This window comes from Lepisma saccharinum, chromosome 4 (assembly GCF_977018435.1).
Source record: "Lepisma saccharinum chromosome 4, izLepSacc3.1, whole genome shotgun sequence".
Classification (NCBI taxonomy): Eukaryota; Metazoa; Arthropoda; class Insecta; order Zygentoma; family Lepismatidae; genus Lepisma; species Lepisma saccharinum.
Window position 1 is genome coordinate 7,754,726 of NC_139232.1, and position 24,699 is coordinate 7,779,424.

Sequence of the window (24,699 nt, forward strand, 5' to 3'; positions counted from 1 at the left end):
TTAAGGTGTACTACGAAAATGACCGTCTCCATACAGATGTTCTGGACTCTTAAACCATCAAGTGTGCGTCCACATCAAGCATTTAACAGAAACAATCATAGTGTTGAAAATAGTGTCCACTTTGTGTCTACTCTGTACATATGAACATATTGTTTCCTTAAATGTGAACCTGTAATTAAAGAAGTTAGGAAAACAAATAAAGACAATAAAAGAAGGAAGTTTATGTTCAAATTTATTTTTACAAGTACATCAAATCTAGTAAGGCACAGTTTATGTTACAGTTTTCATTTTTATCATTCATTGCACTCATTTCTCTTTCATCACACCAGATGACACTTTTACAGAAATTTTCCAATTAATAAATGCAGCAACAAGACACTTGACAAAAAATCAGCTTACATATTAATCACAGTCAGTCTCCCGGTTACCCTTTAAAAGAACTCCCCCAAAACAAACAAATAAGATGCTTATTGCTGCTGTGTTTATTTATCAGAAAACCTGTCTCGGAAAAGTGTGGAATGGACTGTAAATAACATCACAGTTTTGGAATTGTGTGAAAATCATACAAAAAAAGAAATTTACACCTAAAAATAAATTAATAACTGGCACACATTACAAGTACCCGCTTCTAATATAATAAAAAGCTATTCAGTCACGGGAAAGTATAACAACACTTCTTGGGAGTTTATGAAATTAATATTATGTAACTGAAGCTTATCTCCCCTTGTCACTTACATGTACATTTGGTGTTGTATTTTACAGATCATGCTTGTTAAAGCATTCATTGCAGCAAGCGTCCAATGTTCAAAAAGACTGTTGAAATACCACACCATTATTTAACCCTGAGGACCTACAGTTCTCAATGAAACATGCTTCTATAATATGGAAGTATTGTGCTTGCATTCAGTACCTATTTGTCATATGGTCCTAGGCCATTATAAAGAATTATAAATTCCAAAGTGCACAAAAATGTTTGCAGTTCAACTAGCCTAAAAACAAACCTTGGAATGATGTAAATTATAACCTATCCTAAAGGAGAACAATTGTCAGTGATAGCACACAAGCAAAAGAATGGCATTACTTCAACAAATCAATTGAAACACAAATTTTAGGGTCCAGTACTAGGTAAGAAGAACATAAAATGATTTTACCGTTCACAAATATTATGAAAATTGCAAAAAAATAATATTTTATTGGCAAATCAATTTTCGGTGACTCGCTACCATTCCCAGAAGGATGTTGAATGGTGACAGTGAATCACCGAAATCGATAGACAATATTTTTTTGCAAAAGATGCCTGGAATTATTACATACTGTATTTGTGTAAGAACTGAATTCAACTGAGTTTGTGCTCTGAATGAAATGACTTTTCCTTATCTATTTTTTTGAGAAAAACTTATCTTGAAATATATTTTATGTTGCAAACAGTCTGTAGCAGTTGCACGGTGTAATGGAAATGATATTGCCTTGTAAGCGAGGCATCACAGGTTCAATTCATGGTTGGAGTGGTTTGATTTCCACTTTATACCATAGGTCCAGTTCAATTATTAGCCTATATGAGAATAAAGTGTCTTCGAAACATACCTTAACAATCTTACAATTGCAGACTACATAATCAAATCATCACCGACAAATAATAATAATAATTTGATCAGCTACTGCATGAATAGTTATATACTGCAAACAAATGGATAAATTAGAGCCGTTGTACTACACTCACACATCTACCAAACAACAATAACAAAAATGCCATATCAAATTGTATATACTAGTATAAAGTTAGAAAGATAATTATTTTTGGAATGCTTACAGACTATAGAGCATTAGGAAATTTTCAGCTGCTTTGACACATCTTTAAGAACAGTTACCTTCATTGAGTGTTTTTGAAGTATAAAAACTGAAGTTACATTCAAGTTGATAATTCACACTTTTCTATTTTACCATTTCTATTACTTCCATGATAAACCTTAGAATTAGTGTAGTAGTACCAGGTTTTAAGGTTAGCAGAGACAAGACGTGAATGAATACTAGTTATTTGAATCTTATTAAGGAACAAATTAAAAAGTAACATTAATTCCACCACAATAAAGATTTGGCCTAAAGAAAGTAATATTTTTTGCTATCTTCAATAAATATTTTCTTTGAATATTGCAGGAATGTAAAATAATGTATTGATAAAGAAAATATGATCATGCTACAAAAATATGGAATTACTCAAAAGAACTTGAAATGCTATTAAGTTTCAAGTAAATGGTGTGGGTGGGTGTGGCAGTGAACTCGTTGTGGAATGTCAACATTGCAGTAGGACTTTTTTTGTTGTGCACATCTTGCTTTAATAAATGGATTATGCATGAATGTGATATTTGGAATATACAGTAGAACCTCGATTTTACGTTTTCCAGGGGACCAAGATGAAAGAACTTAAAATGAGGGGAAATTTTATAGCATTTTTGCCCTACCGGGCAAGATGGTTGAATGCATAATGCGGGAAAATGTAAAATCAGGCTTCCAATGTATTTTAAAGAAATCGTGTATAAGAGGGAGTATAACAAACTAAGGAAAAATTACTTTCATTAATTAGAAAACTGCATTTAAGAAAATTAGAAAGTAAAGAAAGTTAGGTATCAGAAGCATAAATCTATAGATAGGATCAGCTACTATGGAACATGTTCATTTTTTCAAAATTCGTTGCTAAAAAAAACCAAAAAAAACCTATCTTTTGGTGCTTATTCATTGGCAGATTTGTAAGAATGGGGGATTGCACATCATCATCTTGGTTTTTGTCTGGCAAGAGATACTGATGCTTGAAAGTGGCTACATGTATTTCTAAGTTCACGACCTATTTTGCAACCTTTCATGAAACAACAAAACATTACATTCTTTCTATTCCCTATTTTCATTAAGATCATCTTGCATTAATTTTTTTGTCTGTCACAATAATCACAATTGTAACAGTGAGTATGAATGAGCATAATTGATGATGGGACAAACCTAGGATCACTGACATGTAGCAGGTTACCATTAACTACAGAAAATAGCATCTGACATAATGTATTGAGTACTTAATTATATATCCTGTATATCCTGTTGGCATTATTCCACAAATAATTTTAATATGTTTTGAAGCATTAGGAAGATAATTAAAATGAACTGAAAGTGTGGTAAATAATACTTTTTATAAATTTCGGTCACAAAATTTATTTTAGTGGCATTTTAGCACTATGTGCTCATGCTCATGAAACTCAATAATCTATAATGTCTGAACTGCATACATACACGTATCGGAATAAACTGAGTGGGAAATAACATCAATAATTTTCACATTACGATTTCTTGTTATCTTTCATCTTTTAAGAATGGCGATACCAAAGTTTGTCACGCAGTAGTGAAGGAGGGGGACAACATGATACTCTCTCTTTGTAAGCAAATTTACAAAACTTAATTAGGCCAGCAAAGCCATGGCAAGGATACACATTCTGGACATTCATACACAGATATTACATATCACAAGCAATTGTTTTAATTATGGGCTAAAGTGAAATCAATGCAACATTACAAAATATTTTAAATAATACTCAGAATCAATGTAGTGCATAATGTCATAATATCCCTATCATGAAGTAAAATTCTAGAATTGATCAAGATTTAAAATGTAAAATAAATATAGCACGCACTTCTAAAAATTCTCACACAATTGAAAAAAATGCTATGAGATTATAATTTGAAACAAAAGGTAATGTTTGGATTGCAGACATAATGACATACTGAAAATGAGGAAGGAAGGAGTAGGGTTAGCAAACACGTGATGATTAGAAGCTGCAAAAATGGTCAATGGAGTAAGAGTAGCATTTGAATTTAACATGGATAAAAACTGATCAAAAGCATCCATTAGGGATAAAATTGCTATACCTGAATCCATAGATCATTTCTTATAGAAGAGTTTATGTTAATTCTTAAAAAAAAATGCTTGTTTATTCTGTCTTCTTTGTGAAAAAGCACTCACATATCCATGTATGGACTACATAGTGAGCAGTGGTACTGTAGCATTGTAAGAGGTGTTGAAAATATCAAGGCAGAAGAAACAGGAGGGTGCCTTTACCATTGTTATTTGTTACCTCTCAATGCAAGTGGCTCTCCTGATATTGTTCTTCTACTTTCTGGGCTTGATGTGCATTGTGCAGGTGGAAAGCTCACACTGCATAGAGTGCTTGCTGGCTTCCACAAGTGTAAGTGGCACAAGCCTTGTTTATGAGAATGTTTTGAAAGGGTATTTATTGTCTCCTAACCAAATTCCTTATACGGCTTCAGTGTCATGATTTTAGAAGACAGTTCAGTACAAATTGAAACATAATTGCTAAGGCTGAGCCCATACCAATGCTGATGTATCGGTATCAACTGAAACCAGTGGTATCGGTAGAGGCATCCATATTTCGTTTTTGACAAAAACACAAAATACGAAATAACACATTGTAATGTTAATTTTTCATGTTTCAGAAAGGTGTGAGGTGCATTTTCCTATCCTGTTTTGTCACGAATTGAACTGCAAAATGCAAAATAGACTCTTAAAAACAAAATTTAGTGTTTATTTACTGATGCGACACTTTCTAAAGTTTGAATTATCCTGCAAGTTATGCAGATCACGAAAAATTGATTAATTTTGCTGTAAATATTTGAGAAGCAAAAATGGACCCCTTTATACAGGAATGAACTTAATACTCTGGTAACTACATAAATGTGATATTAGAAGGAATATGTTTATTTTGTGTAATAAGTGCAGTTTTTAAATCAAATTTAGGAAAATTTTAAAACCAAAATCTCATTTTTACATACTGCTTCTGATCTGATTTCTCACCACTATAACACCAAAATTGTATATTATTTACCACTTTTGAACCCGAAATTAACTGTTTTTGTACGAAAATTTTGCTTTTATATATACCAATAATATGTGCCTCTAGGTATCGGTAATGGACGTAACAGTCATTTTTATTTTGTAATGCATTTTTTTTCTTAATATTTTGAACAATTTGGAAATCGGCATGGGTTTCAGTTCAAAGTAGTGGCTTGGCTCTAATTTTTACGAATCTATTGTTGCGTTGGAAGAAACAAGAAATAAAACAAAACAACAACAGCCTTGCAGATGTAAATTGATGATTAAATACAAATCAACAACACACAAGCATGAAATACACAATGAGCCAGGAAACACAAAGAAAAATGCATATTTTTTACAACTACAAAATTTTCCTTAGGCCTGTTTTCTTAAAATTGGTCTTCCGTGTCTTCTTGGCATACACCTGTTCACATGAAATGGCACATCTTAAAATGTTTAGCTTCTAGTTTCAACACTGAACATCCATAAATGCATTCCAAACGTTTACTACTTTGGATATGCTGACACATTTTGTCAGTGCTAAAACCAGAGTTTTCAAATTTTTCGATGTCCACTTCCCATGAACAGAAATTAAACTAGATTTAAAACAAAAAAAATATCTGAAATAAGAAATACTTCTGAGATCACACTTATTCACAAAGTTACGGGGGAAAAATTATACTCTTGGATATTCCCTTCACACTAACATACTCATGACTCTCTTTACAAAACTCCCTAAGGTGCTGAATGCAACGACTTCTGTGTCATAGCACTTACTACAGAAATATATATATTATATACGTTGTATATACACTCACTGTACAACACTTCGTCATATCTCACAAACCCAGAACCGTATTTTACATTAATGGAATGTTTCCTTGAGCCCACCATGAAGAGAAAACATTAGTTTAACCTCTTCATAGTTTAACAAGAGTTGAAGAAATATAAACAACAGTCAACCCTGCCCTTATTAAATTTTTAAAATTCTTTTTTTTTTTTTTTTAGGTCTTGAAACCAACAAAATAAGCAGCAGGACAATATATATGCATTAAAACTATAGCTACAAATATTATAATAACGGGGATGTTTGAATGGACATGCTCTATGTAATGCTCACAAAACTTTTCATAATTTTTTTCAATATTAACTTACTTTCACGTACTTAAAACAGAAACTGATTTATATTTTATTTCATATTTCTGAACTGTGAGTGTACCATATAAAATTTGACTAAATTGAAATTCAACGCACTGTGTTTTCTCATTAACATTGTCTCCATTGCTACGAATCAGTTCCTGTTTTATTTTTTTTTACTACAATTTGTGAAAGCTTCCAAACATTTGTGTTCAACACTACCCACTTTTTACTTCTCTTTTAGGAGCCTGAACTGTAATCAAAGTGATGTGTAAAAATATTAATTATTACAAAAACACTCTATAGGATACTTCAAGTATGAATATTTCTTAATAGGACATTCTATTCTCTCTCTCTCGCACACACACACTCTTTTCTTTTTTTTAGCAAAATGTAAACATTCAGAATGTGAATATGTTCTCTCATTCAAGCCTTAATGGAATCTAATGATATGTTCACCCACTGGACAAAAATTACTGGAAAATGCGAGTCAGCACCACCAGAATTTCACTTTTTATCAAACACTCTTGTTCTGCACAGAAAATATTCCAACCTGCTCCCCCTTCGATAAAGTTCAGCAAGGGGAGGTAAAGAAAACGTTAACGTCCTCGCGTGCATCAATGGATTAGCACGGTAAGGTCCAGCCTCGTGAATAAAAATTATGTTTCCTAAAGATTAAATTAAACTTCAAAGTTGATTATGCACAATTTCCTGTGTAAAGCATGAGCAACCATTTCACTGTCACACAAGGGAAGGCAAATGTACTTTTTTTAGGCAGCTTGGGATATGTTTGGTTCATAGTATTCCCACACTTTTTCCCCCTCTTCGTACTGACCAAACAACAATGGCACAATATGAAGGAAACTTTCCTGAGCTGGAAAAGAATAAAAGGAGGTTTAAAATTCTTTGCAATTGTACAGTTACCACACTGATATATATACACAGAGCATTCAAAAAGTCCTGCACTCATACTTTTTTTTAAAAAAAAAGCTACTATGGAATTCATCTGGATGAGTTGGTGAGTCTGTCGGTAGGGTCTGGTTTGACCTTGAAGAATGCATTTATGTTATATTTAGAGCAGTGCTGCCGTTACAGTCCTTGGTGTGAGACTTACAATCACAGATTGTCAACAATGTCTTTTACGCATGCACAGCAAATCACTTTGTTGGAAGCATATTTTGAGTTTAAGTGATGTGAAAGATGTGTAGAGAAATGGAGAAGTCTATTTACCGATGTTCTGGCACAAGGTAAAAGCACCGTGTAAGATATTGTATTCATGTTTTGTGATATGGGTTCCGTGCATGATAGACAATGAAGTGGAAGGTACAAGGCAGTCACACAGGAATTCCTTCATGACGTTCAGCAGCGAATGGTTAGATATCCACGAAAACATTGAGAAAAGTGGTGTGAAACATGTGCAAGCATGTGGACTTGCATTTACAAGAAAATGGCGGCCATTTTCAGCACCTACTGTGAACTGGAACTCTGCGAAAACAACGTGCGGAAAGTAGTTTGCTGTCTAGTTTGAGTGTGGGGACTTTTCGAACACATTGTATAATAGTACAGAACATACACGACACATTAAAAAGATAAGGATCCAAAGAGAGTGGAAAAGGCTCCCATCTCCTCTCAACAGGGATGATAAATTGCTGGGAAGGTTAAAAAAGGATATGCCTAACAATTAAAACCACATTACAGACACAGCAGAGTGGAGGGTCCAGCCCTTGCAGCTGTGTCCAATTCAAGTCTGCTTCCAAATTAATATCTTGATCAGGAATGTAGTAAAACTAGGGAGTTAAAAAGGCAACTTCACTTACAAACTAAAATGTTCAATTTTAACTTTTTACTGACTACTCCGGATACATTTTTTTATTACCCTTTTACTAAAAATAGGATCAAATAAGCCTTGCACTAGTTCAAATGACTACTTGTATGGAGCTTTTCAATTGAACAAATGTGTGACAAAATGTATTAATTGCTTTACGGAATGAGACTGGAATGTTAGAAACTATATTTTGCATTATTTTTTTGTGGAAATTTTAATACAAGCTCTATTATTTTTTTTTTTTTAGTAGAAGCATATTTCGATAATCACAATGATAAGGATGAGCAATGATTAGATGGAATTTATGAAGTGACACTCACAAAGAACATCCATACCATGGATGGAACTCAAAAAGTAGATCACTTAGCATGCTTGGCCAAGGAGGCAACCCTGATTAACTTTCACATTGTGATCTGAGCAGTACTCGAAACAGAACAACAAATGCCCAAAGAGTTAATCACTAGATCTAGGTGCTAACATGTAATTTACCACAACTGGTGTGTTTGATGTATGTCACCAGATAACATGGAATGCAGTGCAACAATAGGTTGCCTCCAATGATGACAATTCTAGAATTAATTTTTAAAAACAAATCAAGCTGACAATTCTATTAGGGTGGATCAAATGAAAACTGAACAGGGGCCACAGAATGAAATCAACAAGGTTTATTTCAAACGTAATCTCTAAAGTTAAGCAAGCAGTTGTCCCACTGTTTCACCAAGCAGTGAATACCCTGCTCGTACACTTCTTCTGTTAGTGAAAAGTAGTACAGATAATTATGCAATTATACACTTAAAATCATTATTTTATAATTCAGATTATACCATTTTTTTATCTACACCATGCACCTTTTTACAATTTTCTTGTAATACCATATTGAGTCAAAAGTTTGTTCGTTTTTTCACGTGGGAAACAGTGAAGCCGGAGAGAAAGCCAAAGGAGTACCTCGCAGGGGAGGGCACAGTGAACATTAGGACAGCACAGAAATGGTTCAAGCGGTTTTAGTCTGGGAACATGAGTGTGGAAGACTGCTTGTGGGAGACCGAGTACCATGGATGCAGATGCCCTGCTACAATAACGCTCCATGTCACCAGTCACGAATTGTTATCCAGAAACTGCAGAACTTGGAGGGAATTGAAGTGTTGCCTCATCCCCCATACAGCCCTGATCTCGCACCATTTGATTAATATTTGTTTTGCTCTCTTGTGCATTTCCTGCACGGACAATAGTTCGACCGACACATTGGATGCAAGTATTTGGCCTCAAAAGCAGCCGAATGGTATTGTCGTGGGATTGTAGCTTTCACGGAACGTTGGCAGAAGACCATGCAACAGAATGGCCTATATTATGTCGGATAAGTCCGATGTCACACCTTGGCTCTCCAATCTCAATGTCCATGTGCAAAACCGAACAAACTTTTGACTCACCTTGGTATGTAAAGGGTGTTCCGTATAGATGCCAAATTTGAATCTAGTGCTATTGTTTTGTTTTGAGGTTGGCAGACCTGCTCTTACCAATGTTGGCATCTGTTGCCATGACAATAATTGTTGATTTGGTGTTTTAAGTCCACTTTATGCACAGTAAGGCTAATTGGGACTGGACCTACAGTTTAAAGTGGGATCCGAACCACTTGTGCTGTGGTTTCCTTCCAAAAATCCTCGAATAATCCAGGCGCGTGAAATCCATCCATCCGCTGAGAACGACTGTGTGGTGTTTTTTTTTTTTTTTCAGGTGGACTGTGATCTTACACCCTGTGATTTCTTCTTATGGGGGTTTGTGAAATCACAGGTGTACGCCAACAAACCACAAACCCTTTTGGAACTGAAGGCGGAAATCATACGGGTGATTGGAGGCATCGGGACAGACATCTGTGAGGGTTATCAATAATTTTGTGGAGCGTATAAATGCATGCAGACTCAGTAGGGGTGGACATATGCCTGACATTGTCTTTCATACATAAATGGGAGATGTTACTGCTTACATATATGTGAAATGTAACTATCTTCATGATATTTTCCCTATTTTTATTTAATTTTCTAATTCGGCGTCCTATACAGAACACCCTATATTTAGCATTTTGTATTTTTAAAATTTGTAAATGATGTCACATTACCCTTCTCTTTACATTAGAATAAATTTGTTTCCATCAAAATGCTTTTTGTCTCTTCTAGGAGATTTCTTGCACAATTTTTTCCATAATTTGAAATGTGGGCCATGTTGAGAACACCCTGTTCCCAATACTTGTTACTTTTCAAATTTTACCTTATTGCATCTTGTATATGAACAAGTTTCTTTCATTATTATTCCCAATTAAACACTAAGTGACTGCATATCATTGCTTGAAAAAACTGCTTTGGTCAAAAAAAAAAATTGTCAAAGGTTAGGTGGGGCCATGTTCAGGTCACCTACCTTAATACACTTCTACACAAAACACATTTCCTATGCTTCAGTGAAAATGTTGGACTGGACCTGGTAACATAGTTTTGCATTCTTATTTTTTTAAAAGCATTATGCAACTTACCTTCACTTCAACTAATGAAACTTGGACGGATCATAATTTTCAAACTTCCATTGTTGGCGAGAATTAGAACTATTGCAGTCTTCCATTAATAGCTTCTGCTTGCTTTCACTAATAGCCAGGCACTTTTTACTACTTCCATGTTGAATTAGATGTGTCTAAATGCAAAGGAATTAAATCGATATAAAGATTATCTTTCTTTACCATAAAATGAAAAACATTTTGCAATAAATATTAGAAGTAGGGATGGGCCGATATGAAATTTTGGCCGATACCAATAAAGTACCAATATAAAATTTACCGATACTGATATTCTACCGATCCGATATAAAATTAGAAATGGTCCTTGAAAAACCTGAAAGGTTCATTGACCTCCTTAATAAATATGAATGGCTTATTGCAGAAAGGGACCCGAGTCACATTTTTGAGGTATCGGAGTTAATTTTTTCATCTCCACTGTGTCTAGCAGCATACTGCAGGGGGGTGCATTGAGGGTTGCAAAATTAACTATTCATTATGTTGAATATTTGAGCCAACAACGGCACATTTCTTTCTTACACTATTAATATTATACGATTTTTCATTGTTTTTCTCAGAATTGTGCAAAAGTGACTCAGGTCCCTTTCTGCAATAAGCCATTCATATGTGTTTTAAGGTGACTGCAGTGCAAAATAAATTGCAAATGTAGACATTTACTTTTTTAGAAAATAGGGCATGGAGATTGTCCATAAAGTTACAACAAAATCGCAGAATTTTAAACTAAATTATAAGATATTTATTGATATATTTGTTCGGTAAAATAATCGGTGTTGTTACCAATATGCCTATATCGGCCAATACGATAGACTACCATTTAATCGATCCCATCCCTACTTAGAAGTGTAGTTAGTGCTTCTATTCTGGGGAAAAGCAGGTTCTAGTGTTTTCATAAATCTGTTGCTAAGAAACAATCAATGATTTTTTTGTGTATGAAAATCATGCAATGTTAAACATAACATCTTCATCTGTACATATTTACTAAATATTTCTACACTTACTTTGCTAGCAAAAGTGCTTGTTAAATTTTATTCTCAACTATGAGAAGGATATGCTAACCTGGTAAACCATTGCATATTGGCCAGAAAAAAAACAGTGGATATAAATTTGTGTAACTTCATTACTGGAAGTTGAAACAAACTAAAAACATTTCAAGAGCAATTATGAAAGATTATGTACCATTCTTGGAATATGCAATAAATAATAATAAAAAAAGTGCACAGAACATAATAAATATGAAGTATGAAGAAATCTGAGATTTTTGTTCCTGAGTCTGAACTACTGGTGACTATACAATTACAATATTATTATGATTAACCCCTTCCCTGTGTTAGGCGTAATATTACGCCCTTGGTCACTATAGCTTATTCTGTGTTGGGCGTAATATTACACCCGCGAACATCTCTGACTGAAGTAATCTGTGTTGAACGGAATAATACATTCTTTGTTGGTGAAACATATGCTTTGCTATTCAAGAAACAACGACCTTTTATTTAGTCACGATTTTCAGTGCCGACAAAGAAGAAGAAAAAGAAGAAGTAGTAGTTCAGAGGAAAGTAAACTGTTTTTGTGTTATGCTGACAAAGTGCAAACATGAGTTTGTTTGTGTGCCATGTTTAGTCAGTTGCTTTATGGACATCTTTTTGGTGTTGCGTTATTTGAACTGTTGGTGATTTATTGTTGGTTTTTGAGTTTGTAATAGTACGAGGGTCACTATTTAGATTTTGAGCCTAACAATGAAAAAACAGGAGTTTGGCATTGAAAACTGCTTTATTGTTTTTCGAAGTATTCTCCTTTATGGTCAATACACTTTTGCATTCGTTCGAACCATTTGTCAAAGCAGTTTTTCCAATCTTCTTGAGACACCTCCATAATATGGTTTTTGAATGCATCAACGGCATCTTCTGCCGACGAAAATCGTTGTCCACGCAATTTATTCTTGACATTCGGGAACAAGAAGAAGTCACTGGGTGCCAAATCAGGACTGTACAGCGGATGACCCATCAATTCGAATTTTTGACTGTTCATAAAGTCAGTTGTTAGACAAGATGTGTGACAGCTGGCATTGTCTTTTGTCTTGATGAAGAATGATCCGACGGCGTTTGTTTGTTTTCCATATTTGACCGAAGACCTCTGGCAAATAAATTGTTGTGTACCATTTAGAGTTGACCGTTCTACGTTCCTCTAAAGCCACAGTTGCCACATGACCAGTTTTACCGAAAAAACAGGCGACCATTTGTTTCGATGTGCTTCAAGTGAGAACAACTTTTGTTGGATTGGGTTCATCTTGAAACACCCATACAGTCGACTGCTGTTTACGTTCCGGCTCATATGCATATATCCATGATTCGTCACCTGTTACAATCTTATATACGTCTTTTGAAGCACCACGATTGTATTTATTGAGCATTTATTTGCACCAATTGACGTGAGCATCTTTTTGAGTTTTTTTCAAATTGTGTGGGATCCAAAGAGAACATACCTTTCTCACAGCTAAATCATCATATAATATTTTATATATGCTGGTGGAACTAATGCCTATGGTTGCCTCAATCTCACAGTATGTCACATGACGATCTTGCAGTATTAAGTTTTGCACAGCATCAATGTTTTCTTGAACAACAACTGATTTTGGACGAGCTTTGCGAATATCGTCGGTGAGCGAATGGCGGCCACGATTAAATTCGTTATACCAGCGTTTCACAGTGGCAAAGGATGGGGCTTCATCGCCAAATGTGGAAGTAAGTTGATCGATGCACTCTTGTCTTGATAATCCACATCGAAAATCGTAAAAAATCATCGCACGAAAATGTTCACGAGTTAATTCCATTTTATTGTTGTCGCGCACTCTCCAAGGCAACATAAACAACACAAATGAAGCTATTGACAAAACATTTGAAGTACGTTATGGTCAATAATGCCAGACGATTCCGTGCAAACGTCAAATCGTGCCTAACTTCAATCAGTGTTGCCAAGGCTCAAAATACAAATAGTGACCCTCGTATCTAATAGTGTTGCCAAATAGGATTGCGAAATATTTTTCCCCCCCTCATCTCTCATACCTATTGAAGATATTGCAATGAAACTTGGCGAACGCATTACGTATAGACCATAGTACTTTTCAAGGTAGATTATAATGAGGTACTTATATCCAGGGCTGGTCCAGAGTGCCCCAAAGTTACCAAAAGGGATTTTTCGGAGGGAAATTTCCCGAATTATCCCCGATTTCTCTTTCCTCATACTTGATGTACACATATGCGTGGTACCATTTGAAAGCCTGTTCTATTCTGAAGAGAAAGATTTATGAACCATGATACTTGGATAGGGTTACCAGACATCCAGTTTTTCCTGGACATGTCCTACATTTTAGCCTTATGTCCGGCGTCCGGGAGGAATTTGGAAAATATTATAAATGTCCTACATTTTGACCGTCACATAATATTAACTGGAAAAATATGCCTTTCAGTTCAACAAAGAGAAATCATGCAAGTTAGAAGTCTATGGAGTGAACTCCCAAACTAAATAGTAACATTTATTTTGATTAAGTCATGGCCCCAAAAGAAAAGAAAAATGTCTGCTAGAATAAAAACGAAAGCAATTAATGAACAAAGTTTTAGGGCCACATTCTGATGATGTTACTGTTCAGTGCCTGAGTGGAATTTCTTGCCTTGGGGTTTATACTCGTACTGATGGAGCAAGGTGTTTCCCATTCTTATTCAATATTTTGATTGTAAAGCAGAACAAAGTTATTGAACTAAAAATTACCCTGGATGAAACTTCTGGAACAATTTCAAGTTATGGTAATTGCTGAATGCCATTGCAGGCCATAATGAGAGCACTCATTACCAGGGCTAGGACTTGCATGACTTAACATGTTTTTTGTGGTAAGTGTGATGCAGTCCCAAAACATATAGAAATTCATATTATGAAGAAACTAATCGTGTTAAGGTACTTTTTAAGGGCATATTTTGGCAATTTGGTCATTTCTGCATTATATAGCATATTCAGCATATTTTTGCATTTTCAAGAAATATACAGTCATTTTAGAAGTGGATTCGTTCTTACTTCCATGTTTACTTGCGAGTTTTTTTTTATTGGACTGTAGCAAAATTTTTCATTTTTATTTGAAAATTTAGAGAAAGTATTCATTGTGCATTGCAACTCAATGACCATAAAGTGAACTAAAAATAGTATGTATGCAAAAATATCTCAGCATATATTAGATATTGATGTTTGAAACAGTCCAATTATAAGGGCATATTTTTCAAATTATAGTGCATATTTTGTAAAATTTTAGGTCATAAGAGCATATTTTGTTTTGCATATTTTGGTGATTTTTAGGTAATAAAAATCCTAGCTCTACCCATTACCATCAGCACAACAGAATCAGGAGGGGAAATATTTTTTTTCAAAAAGTCCGTAAAAAGTGTGGTGCTGGGGTTCAGTATAATTTCAAGTTTTACTGTTCAGTCTCTCAAATATATTTTGACTAAACCTGAAATTTTGATAAAAATTGTCTCCTCTGAGAAGTATCAGTTAAAACAAGTAGTATTGATTACAGTTTGTGGAAATTTTGCACATTAAGAAATCTTATTTCTTAAATTCTCAGAAAGTGTAAATATTAGATTACTTTGTGCATCATTTATTGTGATTGTTTTGTGTCCTACATTTTGGGACTTTATGTCCTACTTATCCCTTGTAGTGATCTGGTAACCCTATACTTGGATGAATAGTGCTGAAGCAGTAGCTACTTATAAAATATTACTATGCAAACTCAGAAAAAAAAATTACACAGAATGCGAGAGCATTTTGTCACAAAATTAGACAGGGAAGGGGTTAATAAATGTATATATGTAATTTGTATTATTACCTAAGAGCAATAAGCAGAATGTATTGAAGGTTAAAACCAAGAATTATGGGAGGCTATTGAAAGTTTCTAAACTATTGTTTTGTTAATTTCCAATGTGCCACTGGTGCAATGTTCATTATACACTCCTCACAGAAAGTTTGGAATATTTTTACATTAGGCACAAAATATTTGCAATATTGATATATTAGGAAATATGTGATATGCACAATGGTATATGTCTGCAAACATACAGCAGACAGATACCATGTGGTGCTGAATTCCAAGGACTTGCCTATCACCTATTGCGTAATATAACAATATTCCAAACTTTTTGCGAGGAGTGTATTTAATTACAAAGCTGGATGTTTTCAATATCAAACTATTATTTTACCTATCAAAGTGGCAATTTTTAATCAAATTCCATCATAATTCCTTCTATTTACTTATTCATTGAATTTTGATGCTGCAGTGAATTTGCATTATTTCATATAAAACACTACTTTCACCTCATGATTTCATTCTATAATAAAATAATTAGTGCATCTATTTTTGATTGAAAATTATCGAACAAGATTTTTATGTAGTGCTTTGTCTAAAATACGATTTCACTAAATCTGGATAATTTTCATAGTGCCAAAACAATCTGTAAAGTGAAGAAAAATCAGATAAGTTGCTTAATTGAAAGCACCAGCATCCTATAACTGTAACATTAATCAAACTAAGAATAAATGTCTAATGAAGGGAGCATGTGTTCTCCCAAAATGTTATAGTCCTATAAACTGTACACAAATACTAATGTTTATCTGACGCAAGGCCCCTGAAGCATGGGGCTTTGGGCAAATGCCCAAGTTGCCCCTCCCTAGGGTTGACTCTGAGGTGAAGCACATAATTACATTTGCCATCACAACAGTTCCTAAGGTCATGCTGGAGAGAATATGGTAGGATGTCTAATATAGTCTCCAAATTATTCACGCAACCAAATGTGCTCATGTGGAGCTCTACTTGCACCACAACAAACTTTACAATTGCTGTTCAATATGGAGGGGGAAAAAATAATCATATCTTGCTCTGTTATATTGTAGGTAAAAGTTGCAACAATCATTTTGGAACATCTTGTGTACAGGGTGAGTCAGAAATATGGCTACACATTTGAAGTAAATGTAGTGTTACTGTACAATGTAGAGGGAAATGGTGAATGGTACATTAAACTTGAAACTTCATTTTATCGTTTCATAAGAGTCATGCACCCGAGCTTACATCACTAGCCAAGATGGTGCTGAACATGCAGCAGCAAGTTAGAGTTGTAGGATATGCAAATGCATACCAGAATGATGGTGAGGCCATCGAGACTGGCGAAATGTGATTTTAACGTAACATTGTTGCTGTCAACTGTGGGAAAGTGGTGGAAATGACTGTTTCCATCAAACTGTTGTTTACAGTGGAGTTTCCGTACTAACCAGTGTGCAATCTCAGCACAGAACTGTTATTTGAAAAAATGGCATTTCCCTAATGGCTGCTTTGGGGAGGGGGAATTTTAACGTTGTCACTTCTTGCCAAAGCAGTGGGCATAATTGGCTGTTTGACCGCGAGTTCCTTCGTAGGTAAATGCGGCAACAGAGGGTAAATGCCATAAAGACTGTCTCTGTGCCGGTTCCTGGCCCGGAAGTACTGTAGTTTAAATCCATTGTCATGCACAGGTTCTCACGATTATACTGGTATGCAATTTCTCCACACTGCAACTTGCTGCTGCATGTCCAGTACCATCTTGGTTAATGACGTAAGTTCGGGTACGTGGCTCTTATCTTAAATGATAAAATGAAGTTTCAAGTTTAATATACCATTCACCATTTCCCTCTACGTTGTACAGTAACACACTACATGTACTTCAAACGTGTAACCATATTTGTGACTCACCCTGTATAATGAAACCAGAAAAAAACATCTGCAATTATTACCAAACTGATTAAATTTTAAGCACCTAGCAGAAGTTAGTAAACTAAGTAGAACAATATACAAAATTATACATTACATCATCATGATATTCCCAGTATTGGTTTCCTTTGGACCCATGGCAAGGATACAATATAACATCATGGCCAGCATAATCCAAACATGCTTCATCTCTCCTGATTTCTCCAATTTTACTAAGCATCCAGTACTATAGGAAAAGAAGTAATTATTAAGTAGTAAGTAATTATTATAGAAGAATTAATCATTGACAAACTCTTACAAATTAAATTTCAGATATACATATAAGCACAGTGTCAATCTGTAGCAAAAAAATTTACAATTTACAAAAGTCGTTAAATTTCAAAGCAAATTGTAAGAGAATAATAAAAATTCAGAACATACAGTTATTGAGAAAGTAAATGTGTGCTGAAATATTCATTCACAAAATACAAGAGATTATAAAATAAGTTGCAATGTTTATTAATGCCCAAAACATGTGGCTTGAAATCTGAATCTTATACTTCTGAACCACATTTCTTCTTTACTCCTTTTTAAAACTCATTTGCTGTTTCTGAATACATAACAGTTCAAGGAAATAGAAAAATGCACAATTTAAAAGATTTTAAATCTAAGCAAATTTGAAAATGATTTGCATCTTGTCTAATGTACAATCAAGAATAATCCTCCACCAAAAGCACACTTTAAAGAAAGTGATTTGTGACTAAAGAAGCAGTGATTACGTGGTCTAAGATTTGAAATATGAACTAAGTGCTGTAAGTGTTTGGTATATGAATGGCACTTGGACAAATTAGTTACTAAAAAAAATGTGAAACTAATGGAGCATACTGAATATTTTGTAGTCACAATAAATAATCTTTTGTTATGGAATCATTAAAACAAATGCTACAATTTCTACAATTTTTACCTCAAACAGTAAAAAATAAAAAATAAGAAAAGGAACAATTCATCCCAGGTTGTCTTTCAGAAAATGGGTATAAGGTGTAGAAATTTGAGTGTGCTGTTCAATAATTCCACAACGCTATCTTTCTCATGACAGTACATTTACTACCATGTTATTAATGTGGCTATTTGTGCATATTAGAAAATGTTCACACATTAACTAAGAATAAAAACTAATCAACACATTACTTATACACTAGCCAGTAAGGCCTCTCTTTAGTTAAAACAGTAGCTAAAGCAAATCACTAACAGCATGCATGTCCAATACGAAAGGAGACATTTTATGTTGAAAACATTGAAGAAAACACTAGGAATTTGATTCAGATAATAAAACAGAATTCCAATATATGCAACCTTATTATGTACAGAAATAATGTGTGCATATAGGAAGGTACCTACTTTTTAACAACTTTGATGTTGCAACTTATTGATTTCTTGTCCATTCAGCTTTGTTACATACAAGAATTATACTGTAATTATGATTTGCAAACAAAAAATACAAAGCATTTGATGAGTTACTGTAAGATTAGCAAACCTGTATCAATAGCTACACAGCCAAATGTAATAATGTAATTGCAAGAAATGGAGAATGGCTTGAACCATTGACTGGTGATGATAACTCGTGGAGCAACAGCCTGTGAGGGTCAGGGCCATCTACCGACAGACTCCCACAAGCCTCATGTGAGGTGGGAGATAATCCAACACGATGAACTCCCAGCCATCATTGTAGGTTTCTATGACTGGGTTACATTACTTATTTGCAGCTCCCCCCACCCAGGAGGCTCGAACCGAAGTGCATCCCATAGCCCAAGCCCGAAGCCTGAACACAAACTGTTATATAACAGTCAATTAAAAATAAATTAAAGCTGTCCGCTGTGCATCGTATTGTATGATGCGGACATGTAGAGATGGGCCTCTCTCATGTACTAGATCTCAGCCACAGCGGAAGTAAGTACCATTATATGGGTGTTTATGAGCTTTTAACAAAAACCTAGACACAGACAAGAGTAACTAGTAGAACCTATGGCTATTGATGATGCAAATTCTTTTTATACTGAAAATCCAACAGAAAAGTATGTAACTTGTTTGAGGCATATCTGTGATGTTTGATGACTATAACCTGAACTTTTTTTTCTGGGAAGAAAGGTTCCGGTACACTTTAAAATTTAGTTCCCATTGTGACAGATATGATATTGATACAAAGTTAATGGCTGAACGGTGTGTGGTCACTGATCCCATACACTGGCCAAAATCTCAGGAGAAAAATTCTGCAATATATTCACACATCATCATATGTTCACATATATTCATGAACGAGGGTTTTTTTTTAAGTAAGGTATGATCAGATCTGAGTTTGAGCCACAGCATGTGGCCTTGCATTGTCATGAATCAGTATGACACCGGCTGACAGCATTCCATGCCGTTTGTTCTGGATTGCTCGACGAAGTTTTCTTAGGGTCTCACAGTAGGAAGCTGAGTTCATTGATTTTGATTTTCTTAAACATTTTAATGAAGCATACAGACTGATGCCGTGAATGCAAATGGCGTCGGATGCTGCTCAAAGAAAGCCTGAAGCCTGCACGCGCACGTGCAATTTCAAACAGTATTCACAAACAGACCTTGTGCTTAGAGACTACCACCTCTTCTGCCATCTGAAGACCTTCCTGGGCGGCAAGCGTTTAGACACCGATGAAGAAGTGAAAGCTACTGTGAGTAACTGGCAATCATCACAGGCGGCAGAGATCTATGAGGAGGGTATCCAAAAACTCGTAGTTCATTACGATAATGTTTAAACCGGCAAGGAAATTATGTAGAAAAATAGAGAATTGTATGTAAATTCAGAAAATAAATGTGTTTTTAAAAAAAAAAAAAAAAAAAAAATTTACTTACTTTGTCATTTTTATTGCAAAATTGACCTTACTTAAAAAATAACCCTCGTATATTTCTTTCTTTAACACAAACTTGGTGGTAGAACACACTGAGTATTGGACTCAAGATCTCCTCACCAATGGTTCTATGCTTGAGTTCTGGTGTTGGCATGCGTGTTTCTTTCTGAAATTATCATACCCATTGATACCAGTCTAGAGAGGCAAAAAAGTGATGTAAATAATAAGAATACAAAAATACAATAGGAACAATATCTGCCTTTTATTTTCCATGTAAAAAAGGGTGTCATTATGATGCATCATTGTGCATTCTCACTTAAAAAGGACTGGCTATAATGCTAAATATAGCTTTGATAATGAGATAATTACTATCTGAAGATCACTTACTAGTGAAAGGCAATTACAGTGGCAAAATAGATCATCAGAACAGGATGAATGGTTTGTCCACTGTTATCTTCAAGAAAGAGGAATATGTATTAAGTATCCATTACACCACAAATTTTATAATGTTTCTGTCTCTTCATTGAAATGTTAGGTTTCTGGAAGATGATGCTGAAAATACATCATTTAGTAACGAGTGAGTACCTACTGAATTTATAGTTGATATATAAATGGCATTCTAGGAAAATGTGTGACAAACAAGTTGTGGGAGTATGGATTTGATAGGATATTTATGAAAAATTTCACTCAATCCTTATTTCAATGACTTCATAAAAAAAATTTAAACTTGATAGCCGCACATGTGTTAAAACTCTTGAAGAGAGAATGTGAAAAATTAATGTTACTGAGTGATCTAAGTTTGGCATTAGGTAAAGGTAAAGTTCCTCAATCCCACTGCACCATGCTATGAGAGCACAAAGGGGAATGTGGAGGTAAAGCCCCACCCACAGGCCCGTAGCTAGCTAAGGACCTGCCCACCCTTTAACGATCTCAGGATGTGATGTGACCAGCCCTGTTTTGAAGCTTTCTTTCCCCTCCAGGGTTTCCAGGCTGGGCCAAGTCCAGAGCCACTTTGTGCAGCGAGAAGTTTGGAACAATTCCGAACTTAATTTCCCAAGCCTGGGTGTCCCACATGGCAGTCACATGCCATACTGACCGAAACACTGAGGCTCGTAAGTTTAGAAGTAACTACCTTGAAGGTTCCAGCCAAGCTACAATTTGACAATACAGTAGGTTTGATTCCAAGCAATTTCATGCACAAGTCAATGACAAGAGTCATCCTTCTATATTCTCTTGCAAATTGTATACATAAAAGGAAGAAGAAGACTTTAATATTCATTATGATCAGTTAAAGAATGATTTTGTAAGAATACTTAATTTGATATTCTTTCAATATTGGCTAATTTCATGATTTCTTAGCAATTTTGGGCATTACATTTTTATGAATATTCTTGATTTTATTTTTGTGAAAACTATCATGCTACTTTCTCAATAACAGAAAGATTTAGTGTATCGTTGGTTATTAACCCTCAAATAGACATAATCAATGGTATGCAACAATGCTGAAGGAACAAATATAAACTTGACTTTTCCTGTGTGTGAATATTTACAAACAAATAAAAAAAAATTGGACATGCACATGTCAGCACAATTTTCATACCTATATTTTCTGTTAGCATAAAAAAAAACTAAGCCAAACAAGTGCTTCAACTGACATTAGAAAAAAATACTACACTACATAAAGGCATTAAAACGTGTCATTTTTCATGCATTTCACACAAATTTTCAAACCACTACCTAACATGCCTGAAAAAAATATCAATGAAGGCACAAAACAAAAGTAACATGGAAACAAGACCACACCAAGTGCATGCCAGCTGCAAAAGAAAAGGTGGGGAAATCTACGTGAGCTCCAAGGTAGGAAAATTAAACTGAGTGCTGTCTTCCACGTGCTTCTCACAACCAAACAACACATACTTACCTGATTGCCACCTTGTTTATGGCAAGGCCACAATCCAACTGGTTTGTGGAGATCTTCCGGTTTGCATGCAGAATCAACACATTGTCTCGACCAATCATTTCGGATCTAAGTATGACACAAAAGCAAAACACAATGCTACAACAAATGACGACAAAGAATATGCTCTACACAGGGGAAAGCTCAAGATTTCAAAGGTTGCATTGTCACATTCTTGCAGATTTACACATTGTAACACTGAAAAGGATTAAAGAGGCACTTACAGTCTGACACTTCTTATTCTGATGGTTGGTAAAGTTTTGAAAACCATAATTTTCTTTATGAAGGTGCTTTGAATGGCACCTTACATACTGAATGTTGGAGGGGTACCCCACAGTAAAAAAAGTAATAAAATTACAATTAAAACTCCTGATGTTGCTCCACTAATAACCCATGGTGCAACAGCCCTTGAGAGGCAGGGTCTACCTACCAACTCACACCCAAATGCCTCAGCAGAGGTGGGTGATAACCGAACCAGTTATGGGGTGACATGTGGTCATTACGATGAATGCCCTGTCATTGTTATAGGTTTCCATGGCTGGGTTATGCTACTCATTCGTAGTTCCCAAATTTCCTCATGATGGTGAGTGGCCACTGGTCCCATATACTGGACGAGGACAAAAGTTGTTACGCTTCTTACTCGAGACTCAAGCCACAACGCATCTCGTAGCCTGAGACCAAAGCCTGACGCCTTAGACGACATGGCCACAGTGAGGGATTATGTTGCTCCGTGGGTACATATGACTGTGTGTGCATGTGCACCCACTACCAGTAGATGTACATGTAAGTTCATAAACACATACCCAGTCACCTATAGTACAGCAATATAATGCTTTTTAATTATAAATTTATTACGTTTTTAACATGTAAGCAACTGAATGTGCTACAATGCCAGGGGTCCGGAGTTCGAATCCCAACCTGGGCATAGGTATTCTTTGTGAGTGTCCCTTCATAAAATTCATCATGTCATCACTCATCCTCATCTTCACAATTAGACAAAAGTGTCAGAAAAAATAAATCAAATCAAAGTGAAAAGAAAACCAAATGTTTCAGTACTTTGGCAACAACTCTAGAAAGAAGCTTCATACTGTAATAAAGTCTCTTCAGAATATTCAAACAGTGGAGCACAGTACATATTCACGAAATTTTACAATATAATACTAGCGACGAATTTGTACAAATCAATAAAGATTTGGACAGAGCAACCTATGAAATTTGTGCTAAAAATTTGAACACCAATAAAGTACCCTATATGGTTTCTTGAGGCTGTGGACAATACAAAGGCACCAACCTGATTGCCTCCTTGCCTATGACAAGGGTATAGTTGAACAGGTTTGTGTAAATTAGCTCGTCGTGCTGGGGAGTCCAGACAAGTTTTGCCACCTAGACCCAAGTTACGGACCTACATTTGTAAAGAATTGATCAATGTAAAAAACGATACAAAAAACAGCTTGTATTTCCCTCCTCTCAGAAATATGAAAAATTATCTTCAAGTGGTGAGTGGCTTTTATTTTGCAGCACATTTGAATTTATGATATATATAGCACAAATAAGTAGATTATCATTATCATTACCTTTATTAATAAAACAAATCTCTCAGCTTACAAGACTATTTTAGTGTAACTGATGCTTATTTTGTTTTCAATATGAAATTTAAAATACACAAAGAATTAATTATATTTGTGATATTATTTAGTAATGAATACATATGACTTTATATTTTAGCTTATTTCTTGATTTATATGTGTGTGTGTGTGTGTGTGCGTGTGTGTTTGTTGTATTAGAAGTAGTAGTAGTGGTGGTAGTAATAGTAGTTGTTGTTAGAGAGAGATCATTATTCTACTGGTATTTTGGCATATCAGTAAGATTGTCAACATCATTACCGACCAGATCTGTCTACAAATAGCCTTTAATTTTGTGTAAGTTTTTGTCATTGCGTAATTTTTTAATTAATATAAATACTATTGCAGTGACCTGGTTACATTCATTCATTCAGGTTCTTTAAGAAATATCAGATTTGTAGAATATCTGTTGTTGAAATTGGTAAATTTAATATCAGTCTCAGTTACTCAGTGTTGAGTCTTCATGAGACAATTTCCCCCAAAAATATCACAAACATTTTCTTAAGAAAGGAGGGCAATAAAGTTTTCCATAATAAAAGCCCATACATGCATGTAATTATATGATGAAGTTAAAGTACATCAACACTCAACAAATAAGGTAAAAATTCAAGAACTTTTACATTTATAAGGATCAAGAAACATTATTCCTACCCATTTACTACTACCAGTTATGCCATACTATAATATGGCAAATTACTTACAGAAAAACAAAGATATTTGTCAATGCAAAAACAGCATTTGAAGATCTGAATAATATCTTTGTAATGAAATATGCACGTAGTTCTACTACAAAAAATAAACAAATAAATGAACATAACAAGTTATATATGAGGTGTAACACTGAAAGTATGACTTCCACGAGGAAGTAAGAATTTTGAATTTGATTATATAACAGAACTTTAACAAAAGTTAATGTTATAAAGAGAAGAGATAATGAGACGTTAATGAAGTCTTTATTACAGGCAAAGTACGCTAAATTAACTGAAATATTAAGCAAGGATCAGAAATTGTAATTATTTTCCTGACAGGAGTTATAAAATGTAAATAGGTAGATAGATATGAAAACATATGGCTTCAGACTGTGGA

General features: G+C 34.8%; 1 protein-coding gene across 8 annotated transcripts in view; it reads right to left on the reverse strand.

Moving 5' to 3' along the window:
- Positions 1-215: 215 nt before the first annotated feature.
- The window catches only part of Pgant9 (polypeptide N-acetylgalactosaminyltransferase 9), a 912,350-nt gene continuing 887,866 nt past the window's right edge, over positions 216-24,699 (reverse strand). For 7 of the 8 annotated variants that reach the window (XM_083120278.1, XM_083120271.1, XM_083120272.1 and 4 more), the window contains 4 exons: positions 23,283-23,393; positions 17,268-17,396; positions 10,357-10,511; positions 216-6,884 (listed from right to left, as the gene is read on the reverse strand). In XM_083120278.1, coding sequence (XP_082976404.1) covers positions 10,368-10,511; positions 17,268-17,396; positions 23,283-23,393 — 384 coding nt within the window. In that variant the 3' untranslated portion in view covers positions 216-6,884; positions 10,357-10,367. Of the gene's footprint in view, positions 6,885-10,356; positions 10,512-17,267; positions 17,397-21,955; positions 22,061-23,282; positions 23,394-24,699 lie in introns of all 8 variants that reach the window. The other variant, XM_083120277.1, reaches the window with a different exon arrangement.